At 36.9% G+C, this 11,450-nt stretch overlaps 3 protein-coding genes across 5 annotated transcripts in view; 1 reads left to right on the plus strand and 2 right to left on the minus strand.

Moving 5' to 3' along the window:
- Window positions 1-301: 301 nt before the first annotated feature.
- On the minus strand, window positions 302-4,155 carry LOC107714853 (elongation of very long chain fatty acids protein 4-like). 3 transcript variants are annotated; one of them, XM_016520835.1, is made up of 8 exons: window positions 3,736-4,155; window positions 3,493-3,559; window positions 3,068-3,225; window positions 2,888-2,968; window positions 2,696-2,752; window positions 2,488-2,602; window positions 1,038-1,165; window positions 302-944 (listed from the first exon to the last, which is right to left on the minus strand). In XM_016520835.1, exons 1-8 carry the CDS (start codon window positions 3,736-3,738, stop codon window positions 777-779), a joined length of 777 nt encoding a protein of 258 aa, XP_016376321.1. In that variant the 5' UTR covers window positions 3,739-4,155; the 3' UTR covers window positions 302-776. The 3 variants fall into 3 exon arrangements, with proteins under 3 accessions (XP_016376321.1, XP_016376320.1, XP_016376322.1); XM_016520834.1 differs by having other exon boundaries at window positions 3,038-3,225; window positions 3,736-4,154; XM_016520836.1 differs by lacking the exon at window positions 3,493-3,559 and having other exon boundaries at window positions 3,038-3,225; window positions 3,736-4,153.
- Window positions 4,156-5,036: 881 nt separating this feature from the next.
- LOC107714852 (52 kDa repressor of the inhibitor of the protein kinase-like) lies at window positions 5,037-8,553 on the minus strand. Its single transcript, XM_016520833.1, has 4 exons — window positions 8,021-8,553; window positions 7,729-7,882; window positions 6,152-6,324; window positions 5,037-6,063 (listed from the first exon to the last, which is right to left on the minus strand). Exons 1-4 carry the CDS (start codon window positions 8,168-8,170, stop codon window positions 5,689-5,691), a joined length of 852 nt encoding a protein of 283 aa, XP_016376319.1. The 5' UTR covers window positions 8,171-8,553; the 3' UTR covers window positions 5,037-5,688.
- A 504-nt stretch (window positions 8,554-9,057) lies between these two features.
- Window positions 9,058-11,450, plus strand: part of LOC107714851 (target of EGR1 protein 1-like) — a 6,723-nt gene continuing 4,330 nt past the window's right edge. The window contains exons 1-3 of the mRNA XM_016520832.1: window positions 9,058-9,639; window positions 9,742-9,782; window positions 9,880-9,976. Coding sequence (XP_016376318.1) covers window positions 9,520-9,639; window positions 9,742-9,782; window positions 9,880-9,976 — 258 coding nt within the window. The 5' untranslated portion in view covers window positions 9,058-9,519. The remainder of the gene's footprint in view (window positions 9,640-9,741; window positions 9,783-9,879; window positions 9,977-11,450) is intronic.

Raw genomic sequence — 11,450 nt, forward strand, 5'->3', positions numbered from 1 at the left:
GTCACTCAGGTGACAGGTGCTTGCCCAGTAGTATTTTTAGGAATAGGCCTACACTTGCTATTCAGAGCTTGCTGGAACAATTTTTCAGGAGAAATCTTCTCTCTACACTTTTTCTGTGTGACAAGCTTTCACGCTTGTGTGCCATTCATAATGTATTAAATGCAAATAAACATTGACTATTATCTATTACATTTCAAAACATTATTATTATTATTAAAATAATATCAAGATAAATATCGAATGTTATATCTTAATAAAAATTTAAATCGCACCTTTTAAAGGTAACATACGGTATATTTAATAAGGCATAGGCCTAAGACAAGGTAGAAGAGGGCAGCTGTAAAGAAGGCAGAGCCTTATATAAGCCACTCCCCCAAGCTACACTGTGATTGGTTGACCTGATCCAATGAGTGGTAAAACAAATGAAGTGTCACAGTGGGAGATTAGATAAATAAGTGAGTGAGGAGCAGAAGGTGGACTCGGGTTTATTTCAATTTGGCCAGATCACTACAGCGTTGCAGGGTCTCAATCCCTAATGACCAGAGGGGGATGGGAAAGTATATTGTATGGGCTCTGTTTGGAGGAGGGGAGAATAAACAGACAAATGGATCTGAGATAAAGGATTAAACAAAGTCCTTAAGACAGTCTCAACCACAACATTCGGGATCAATGGATGACACATTTTTATTCGAACATTCAAAGTATATATACAGTATATATACAGTATATATATATATATATATATATATATATCAGTATCTTCCATCTCCATGCTATCATGCTATCTTGGTCTTCTTGGAAATGTAGCTCTGATAATAAAAGTTACTGAACAAAGCGATCAGGCTGAAGGCGTAGCTGAGCACCACCATATTCATGGAGTCAGGGAAGTCACAGTCAGCATAGAAGTTGACTGCAGTGTGAATGGTCACAATAAAGAACTGGAGCTGAGGGGGACAAAGAAAGACAGTTACACAAAAGTGACTGATCCTTTATGTTAAGTTATTATTCCCTTAAAAAAATCATAATAAGAGTCTCACCAGCTGAAGGGAAGTGAGGTAGCTTTTCCACCACAAGTACTTATGCATTTGGGGGCCCAATGCTGCCAGGCCATAGTACATATACATCACCACATGAACAAAAGAGTTTATGAGGCCAATAAGGAACGCTGAGGGAGAGAGAACATCTTTAGTAAATCATTCACTGCGTTGACACTTTAGAACATATGGCTCTCTGAAACAGATCAAATAGCAAAATCCATGAGATATTTTTATCAGCTGCCTAACATAATACAATACCACATGCATTTCAGAATACTTTCATTGAGTATTTCTGAAGCAATACATCACCTAGTGGTGTCAGAATGCTATTGCAACTAAATCAACCCCAATATGTAGATGCCCATTTAGGAGCTGAATAATTATATAAATAACTGTATGTAAATAACTAAGAATTCTTAGTTAATTACATTAATACAGTGGGGTCCAAAACACACACACACACACATATATATATATTTTTTTTTTCCATTACAAATTATACTGTAATTATAAGATAATTTGAGTGAGAATTAACATGAACGTCTCCCCCATGATTTGACATAATCCATTTAGCATGTTAAGTTTCAATAGAAGTTTTTGTAGTTTATTACCATATTTTAAATGTTGTCTCAGACTTTTTGACTACATTAGTTTAACCTAATAGTTTATTTTACAATCTGATTAAAGGAATAGTTCATCCAAAAATGAAAATTTGCTGAACATTTACTCATCCTCAGGCCTTCCAAGATGTTGATGAGTTTAACAGATTTTGATAAACTTAATATTACATCACTTGCTCACCAATGGATCCTCTGCAGTGAATGGGTGTCGTCAGAATGAAAAGCTGCGTGTTTGTAATAAAGTCATTATGAAACGTTTTTAACTTCAAATCCTTGCTTCCAGCTAAAATGCAAGTCCTCTATCCATAATATTGAGAATCATGCATAGATCAAGTAACATATACAAATGCAAAAAGTCCAAAACAGTTCTAAAGAAACATGTCGGTGGATTTTGATATGAGAGGACAAAAGTGAAGACGGATTAATAATGAACTTGTTTATTACAAACATGCAGCTTTTTGCATCACAAGACGTTTATTAATTGACTGGAGTTGTGTGAATTGCTTGTGAACTGTTGTGATGTTTTTATCAGCTGTTTGGACTTTGACTCTGATGGCACCCATTCACTGCAGAGGATCCATTGTTGATGTCATGTTAAATTTCTCAAAATCTGTTCTGATTAAGAAACAAACTCATCAACATCTTGGATGACCTGAGGGTGAGTAAATTTTCTTTGTGTGAACTATTCCTTTAAACAGTCAACTTCACCTCTATTCAAAAACTCGACATAGCCTTGTCTTGATTGATAGTAGCAGATTGTTATATTCTGCTAAGTGGACTGTTGAATGTAAATACAATAATCTGTTTTACTCCAAGGAAAGAACACTTACACTGCCCTCCTGCAACATACTTGACCCCTGCCCACCAGTTGAAAATCATGGTGCCGTGATGATACACATGCAAAAAGGTCAGTTGATTGTTCTTCTTTCTCAGAATGAAGAACATCTGATGATAATGACATTTACTAATTAATGTAATAAAACATCATACTACATTCATAAACCATGCTGATATCAAAGGACTGGATAATTCACTTACTGTTTCAGTAAGTTCAATAACTTTGGAGAAGTAAAACCACCAGCACACTCTGGCCATCTGCATGGCATTAAAATGGCACAAAATTAATAAAATCAATAATTATAATAATTATAATTCTTAATCTACTGTTCCAGAAATATTAACTTGTGTGTGGGAAAATGTAAATAATTTATATAAAAATAATTTGCTTACCCTCATTGCCAAGGGGGTTTCAGCGTAGTTCACAGGCTGACACACAAAACTGTAATTTGCCAACCAAGATGATGCTGTGAACTATAAGCAAAACATGAATGAGTGAATGAATGAATGGGACATAAGTATTTAATATTTTAGCTATCATACCTCATAAAACATATAAGCAGAAAGGCACACCATGGAAAAATTGTAAATAATAAGAAGAGCTTTGATGTTGACTGGTTCTCTGTAAGTCATGAGTTTGGGGCCAAGCCAGACGATGACAAGGTAACACAGGAAGATTTCACTGACAGGCAGCGGAGAATAAACCAAAAGCCATCCATCTGTCCTCTTGTCTGTGAGAATGAACGAATTGCTTCATTAGCTCGTTAAACCGCATTATAGCCTGTGGTTAAAGTTGTTTATAAAAGTATTTTCACAGTCTATTGGTTTCGTCGGGACCAATTAGTCAAACGTAGCCTATCCGCATCGGTGTAAATAAAAAGAACTAGCCTATTGTAGTCTACAACTTGCGTTTTCTGTTGTAGTTTTTTGTATCGTATAAAAATGATAAAGAGCAGATTTAAAGTAGAACATCAGACATGTAATTGCTTGAAAAATACCCCCGTTTTCTAGGACCCATTGGTAAAATATCTGGAGCCTTCGCCATGTCGACGGGGATACAGACACCTGAGCGATTAACAATGAAAGAGATGAATCAGGTGTTTGTTAACGTATGGACATAGGCTATTGTAAAAAGAAAATAAGAAACAAGCAAACAAACAAACAAACTAACCCCAGCCCTAACGTATTTTAGTCACTCAACAAATATCTGTGAAATTGTATATTAAGCGAAGATGCCTTACCATTGCGCTCGCTATTCATTCAGTAATGCCCAAACAGCGCCACCCATCGGTTACATTTAGGAACAGCGCGAGAGTTCGTTGAAGGGTGTAACTACAGGAGTAACTGTGTAAAAATGTCAATTATGATCGCTATTTCAGATCCAAGAGAGCGAAAACATGATGTTATCAATGAATTACGACACAGAGCTCTCGTTCAGCATGAATCAGTGGCTCAATGAGGAGTTAAGGAGTTCACACATGGCATCCTCCCCAAGACGGATTACCAAAATCCCCGGATAACTTTATTCTTTACCATCAGCTATTTTGAGCGTTGTACTGTATTAGCCATTTAAAAGTTGCTTTTTAAAAGACACTATCAGTTAAGCGTAATTAATAGGCTACGAAATTAATACTGGTTTTAACTAGTTTTATAAAGTAACCTGAAATGACTTCACTTATAAACTGAATTATGAATTAGAATTGTATTTATTAAAGCTTTACTCTCAATTTAATGCACGAATTATAGGCTGTATTGTTTCCTCTGTAAAGTGATACAAGCTTTGTTAAATTTCCTAAATACATCATGTCAGTTAAAGGAACATGTAGCTGGTTTGTTATTGGTCCAAGGTGGTCTACCAGCCCTAACCAGCACACCAGGTCAGTCCCAGCCCCATCTTGCAGATGGTCTTGGACCAACCCGAGTGACCATAAATGCAACCATGTAATCCAGTACTAATTTACCAAACAAATAATTTCTAAATTCAACAGCGCAGTATAATATGAAGGTTTTGACAGGAATAATTACACATGGTAGATGCTGTATATGATAGATATGTAGATTAATTTTTTTTTAAAGCTCTTTGTATATATTACCACTCTGGGTCATGAACATTTCCTTAACACATCATGTAATCATATAAATACAGGGCAGTTAACAAATAATACACAAAGCAAACTCTTTAGTTCAGCACACTTAGGTATTCCCTAAAAGGAAGGAGGAAAACAGAAGTCTAGTGTGAATGACTCTTCTGCTCAACATCAGTATGCAGACCCCTGACTCAGGTTTAAAGTGCACACTTCATTAAGAGCAATGGAAACCAACTGAATTCCCCCTTTAAGGTCAATATAAGGTCTGACTCAAGAGCAGCTCCGTTGATAAAAAAAGCGTATATTTTTAAACAAAAATTCAACAATTATTGAAAAAAGACACATAGTTGACAAGGGATCCATCAAAGAGCTGTTGAAATAAAACTGCACAGACAGGGGTGGCAAACATGAACACAGGAAAAAAATAAATGAAACCAGAAACTCTGGTTTGCAGACAGAAGTTTATTATTCAGAACAGCCCCCTCAGTTTGGCAACAGCATGAATCATTTGTGTGGTGGCTCTATAAATATGTGCTATTTTTTTTGGCTGCTAAACTCATACACCAGATTTACACCACTTTAAAACAGCACCACTACCAATATACCACTTTAAAATAGTGACTTTACACAGTCACACCGTCATGTCAATTTGACCATTTATCAAGTCTCTTTTGACAACTTCCTCTCATAGAAACAAGCGAAACCTTCTCTTTGTCTCAGTAGCAAAAATTTAGTTTTGAGTGTTAATATTTGGTTTTCAGGGCACATTCTTAGTAGTTTATGATTCTGCGAACAACTGAAATTATTCCACCAACAGTTTACCTCAATTTTCTCAAATTGGGTAACAGGTGCAATATTTGCATCAAGAGATATCAACTACACAGCCAGATGCAGCAAGACCAAAATATTTATTTCTTGAAGAAAAGAAAACGGATACGAGTGAATCAACTCTAGACGGTTGTGGTATTAATGCAAATGGTTTTAAAATGCAACAACCCAAAATAACTTAACCCAGTAAACAAACATCCTCTGTGAGTCCTGCCGTAGCTTCGCCTTCGGCTGGTTTAACAGTCAAGCATTAGTGCAGATTCTTACAAACACAGTGTCTCAGGTCATGACTCCAATCAGTCCTTCATCGCTCGTCACGTTGCCCTCTGGACTGTCACAAGCTGTTATGATGCCCAGGCCGAGCTCTGCTAGTTCATCCTGCATACTTGTGGTCACCATCATTTTGGGCTCCAGGCGATTACACAGCGTCCTGTAAGAAGGCAAAGGGTAGCCCAGTTCTCTTAGGTACTCGTATCCTTTAACCCCCACTGCGCAGCGGATTTTACGGGCTGTCAGTAAAGTACCATGGGACCACACTGCCCTCCGAGAACGCTTGGCTAACGTTAGGGCACGTATCTGATCCTCAAACAGAAACACCTGTAGCCCCTTCTCTATTTTACTCAGTTTGTAAAGGTGTTTCTTCATCTCCTCTGCCTGTGTAACATAGAAAAGGAAAAATGTTACCTGTGCTTTCAATCGCTAATATGTACAATCTATTATGATTTCTAAGAATACATGTTACCTCTCTCTGTAGTCTGACTGTGTGCTGCTGTTGCTGCTCCAGTTTGGTTTTATAATGCTGGCAGAGAGAGCAAGGTCGCTCCTCGTCTGCCCTCTGAACCCCATCCTCCTCTGAATCCACAGGGGGCTGTCGGCGGGCATAACCATGGTCCCCCATGTTCAAGTCCTTTTCCACTAGTTGAACAACATAATATATTCATTTGCAACACACAAAGTGCCCTCAAAGGGACTGTTCACCCCTAAATTGTCATCATTATTCTTGACATTGTATAGAAACGAGCTGTTTAACCCTTGAATGTTTCGACAACCACTAGTACATATTGGAGCCTTTAGCAACATGGAATGTATATCTAACACGGAAGAGCCTCTAAACTGCCCTGACATTGTAATAACAATTACAAAATAATAATAATAAAACATATTTTGTTATCTGTTGAAATTTGGGAGGGCTTTTTGAGCTACTCAAAATGATGATAGCTTTGCCACCATAATCACTTACAGTTACATTCAGCATCTGGCTCATATTGGGGATTTAAACATTTCGATGCATTAATCTTGAAATATTTTCATCATCTTCAAAATCAATATTTTGCAGCAGACAGCTTCCTCATCAGATCCACCATTAACTGATGCTAACTTGCTCTGCAGTGAATCGCTGAACCATGTGAAGATTTGCTGGCGATACTTGAGTTTTATTTTGTTTTATGCTTGCGTAATTTTTATTAATTTCAGATATTTAACATTGTCACATATATACCTACACTATTACAAACTTTTTACAAAAAAAAAAAAAAAAATCAGAAAACAGACATTATTTTACAATTGTGCATTTTTTTCTTATTTTGTTGATAAATGGGGAAATGGAATACTTTTGATAGAGAATGCAAAAGTTTTGGAGGGGAATGCAAGGTGTAGTGAGCAAATGCAAAGTGTCTTGGGGGAACTGAATACTTTGCCAGAGAAGGCAAATTTTTTTAGGAGTGAATACAAAGTTACTTGGGAGCCACAATACTTCTGCAAGAGAATGCAAAAGATTTTCTGGGAAATGCAATAATTGTGCAAAAGAACACAAAAGTTTTGTGAGCGAATGGCAAGTTTCTCAGGAAAATGCAATACCTTAAATGGGGGGAACACTAAATTTAGCAAGCAAATGCAAAGTTTCTTGGGGAAACGCAACGCTTTTGCTAATGAGCGCAAAAGTTTTGTTACCAAATGCCAAGTTTCTCAGGGAAAAAAACAATCCCTTAGGCGAGGGAGTGCAAAAAGTTCTTGGGGAAACAATACCTTTGCAAGAGCACACAAAAGTTTTGCGAGTGCATGCAAAGTGTCTTTGAGGAACACAAAATATTTGTGAGGGAATCCAAAAGTTTTGTGAGCAAATGCAAAGTTTCTCTAGGAAACGCAATACCTTTGTGAGGGAATACAACAGTTTGGTGAGCAAATTATCAGGGAAACACAATAACTTAGCAAAGGAATTCAAAGGTTTTGCTAGTGAAAGCAAAAGCATTGATTTTTTCCTCCCTTCTCCTATTTTTCCATCACCTTGTCCCCTCAGAGGCTCTGTACTAATAACTTTACCTGGCTCATTTTTAACAGGTAACACTGCTTGAGGGGTGACAGGAGAGGGAGGGTCGGGTACATTGAATAGTGTGGGGATTGCGTTGGGTTTGAGCTTCCTTCCCCCTGCTGGTGATCTGGCGATCTCCTCAAACTGGCTTTCTTCGAAGTGGTCCTGCAAGTCATGTAAGTAAATAAAATAAAGCTTTATGGCAAAAAATATGCATATACGATAAAAAAAAAGAAGACTACTATACGATTGATATCATTGTTGTCTTCTGCAGAATTGAATACTCGAATGCTTTTCACTTGCCTGGCACAGTCTGGAGCAGGGAGTCGGTACAAAATCACGCCGACAGTTTACAAGCCACTTTCTCATGCGCACGGAGTCTTTCGGAAAGCGAAAGAGCTGCTTTCCAATAGTTGTAGAGTTCGAGCAGTTTGGAGCGGAGCATCCACCCATTTTTATTTACATTCGCCAAATGTTTAACTTATCATCTGGGCACAACAACGATGACACGTAGCGGTCTGCTAGCAGAGGACTTAGCAGGTGTATTATTAAAAATACTTTACACTTCAGAAAAAGATACAGCAGTTATGTTAGCAGACGCACGCAATGACTTTATGTGCGGTCTCTTTAATGCTTTAAGTATAACATGCGATTCCTTGAGACGAATTAAATACACTAGTAAGTGAAATGCAGAGTTTGTTTGAGCCAAAATGGCGTCGGTAACTTCTTCGGTAGGCTACTTGATGACGTGTTTGCTCAGAGTTGACTTTAGTTATGCCTGTATAAAATTCGTTCACATTTAGCAGATGTAAATTATTGTACATACGTGTATGCATGCGCAACATACTTATATTAAGATAAAGGGATAAATAATAAGTTAAAATAATACGTTTTTCTTATTTTCATGAAGATGCAAAACAATCGTTTAAAATTGCTTTTACCGTACGTTCCTCATTCAAGTCTAGAAGCCAAATAGATATGATCACATTTCATTTTTCAACTGGCCTGATTAATAGTAGTTGTATTGCATTCAGTTCAGTAACAGTTAAATACAGAACAAAAAATACACTTCAAAGAATGTAAGAGAAAGAAGAACAACAACATTACAGAATAAACAAAAACAAACAAAAACGTTAACATATGAGCAGTTGTGAATATGAATTTGAAAAGCCTTTTTTTCATAAGAAAGGGGTTCAAAGTATATGATGTTTTTTTTTTTGAGTCATTCACTTGTGAATGTTAAATTTTGCTGAAGTAATTAAAATATTAATGGTGTATTTATGTTATGTATATATATATTTCTTAAACTGTCAAGTCCATTTTAAAGTAATTAATAGCATTTAGGAAATGTATTATATTCTCATCTAACCTTTACACTCCAGTCCACTAGGTGGCAGAAACGCGCCTCATGCCAACCTTTATTAAACGTAGCAGAAACTCCAGCCGGAAGTATACAAACTCACACGTTACAAACACGGGCGATTGGATTTATAAAAGTGTGAAGAACACATTCACGACGTTTAATGAATAAAAATAGGAGCAGTTGGAAAAACGTTAAAGTTAGACACTTATAATGATGGGAACATGAACATTATAGATATATTCGGTTCTAATTTGCTCTCCCAAATGGCATTTTGCCTACAGTATCTGCATTGACAGCATTATCATTTAGTTTTACTTATAAATAACAGCGGTGTAGAGCGCTGACTTGTTGTCGTTTAGAGCGGCAATTTGCGGTTCAGTAAAGACCAGTAAGAAAATCGCTGTTTAGCAGATGTTAGTTTATCTGGTGAATTTTTATAATGTCATCCTCAGTGATAGTCCCAGTTATAGATGTAACGTTACAGGCAAACAACTTTAAGGAGTTATGGGCAGCAATGGTGATAGCCATTAAAACATCTTCATTCATCGCCATTGATACGGTAAGAAAAAGCATCTGTATCTAGAAACTAAACCGAATGTGAAAATTCAAGTGCTAAATATCCTAACAGAACAAGATCAATCGTGTATGCTGTCTCTTGTAGGAACTGAGTGGTCTTGGATCAAGGAAAGCTCTTCTAGCTGAGTGAGTTGTGCGATTAAAATATTCTTATCCAATATCTTAAAGGACGGGAAAAGTGTTCATGTGTTTTTTTCTTCTTCTTTCTTTCCTTCCTTTAAAGATCCATTGAAGACAGGTACAAAGCCATATGCCATTCAGCCCGCACACGGTCCATACTTTCATTGGGATTTGCTTGTTATAAAAAGCTTGACAACAAAGTAAGTCTGTGCCATTAACATTTATTTTTTTACTCTGAATTAGGGCTGTAAAATCGATTAATCGCATCCAAAATAAGTCTGTGTCTACATAATATGTGTCTGTACTTTGTATATTTATGCATATATATATATATATATATATATATATATACCCACACACATACATACAGTGGGTATACAAAAGAATCACCCCACTTTAAAATAATGACAATTTTTTGCTTTGCAGCCTGAAATAAAGATGGACAGTTTTTGTTTTATCCAGCTGTATTTACTCAGTGCAACTTATAACATCCAAGTGAAAGATATAACACCAGCATGTCAGAAAGAAAAAAAATGAATAAAAAAACAATGGCACACAAAGCCATTTGACTTTCAACTGTGATCAGCTGTGGTCATTTTGATTAGCTCAGGATGAAAAGAGCTTTCCTGGAGCGTTTCAGTCCTGTAGTGCAAATGAAGCAAAATTTCATTATACAGATATGCTTTGACAACAGACTTTGCCCGGGTATTTAAGAATGACCATAACAACATTTCAGATGCTGTGCAATGAGATCGGTCCGCTGGTTAGTCAGGTAATGCCGTTCCATATCGCAAAGTCACATTACATTTTTGATGTGCATGAAGGAATTTATTTGGCAAATGATTTTCCATCTCCCATTATTTGCATTAACCCTTTTTCACACAAGTCAAAAACCACCTCAAGCAAGTGTAAATACTTGTTTGTGAATTAAGTTTTTTTTTTTTTTTTTCGAAATTTCATTTGCAGATATTTTTCTCACTTAATTTTGATAAATTTTTCAGAACACAAAACTTAATATCTTAAGTCATTTTGCTTCTCATTTGGTAAATGAATCTTGAGACCTTTCCATTTCTGATGCGATACTTCAAAATGCGCATAAAAACAGAGTGATGGAAACATAGCTATTGCCTATTGTTTATGTTGGAACATAAACCTTCTTCCCATTGACAACTTTCTGGCAGAGGGCAGCAGATTTTCCTCAATAATTTGATAGTATTTTGCTCCATTTATTTTTCCTTCTATCCTGACAAGTGCCCCAGTCCCTGCTGCAGAGAAAAACCGCCATAACAGGAAAATACCACCTCCATGCTTTACTGGAGGAATAATTAAGTTTTAGTCTCATCTGCCTCAGAATCTTCAAGGTGCGTTTTGGCAAAGCTAGTCGTGACTGCATGTGACCTTTCTTGAGGAGTGTCTTTTTTCTTGCAACCCTCCCATACAAGCCACATTTGTGCAGAATTTGTGATATTGTTGTCCATGCACACAAATGACCACTCTTTGTCATAAATTCCTGCAACTGCTTCAGAGTTGCTGTAGGCCTCTTGGTCGCCTCTCTGGCCAGTTTCCTCCTGGCTCTTTCATCCAGTTTGGAGCGACGTCCTGATCCAGCGAGGGTCTGTGTTGTACCAAATACCTTCCACTTCTTAATAATAGACTTCACTGTGCTTCTAGGAA

The sequence above is a fragment of the Sinocyclocheilus rhinocerous genome, unplaced genomic scaffold (genome assembly GCF_001515625.1).
Source record: "Sinocyclocheilus rhinocerous isolate Xijiao unplaced genomic scaffold, SAMN03320098_v1.1 scaffold1350, whole genome shotgun sequence".
Classification (NCBI taxonomy): Eukaryota; Metazoa; Chordata; class Actinopteri; order Cypriniformes; family Cyprinidae; genus Sinocyclocheilus; species Sinocyclocheilus rhinocerous.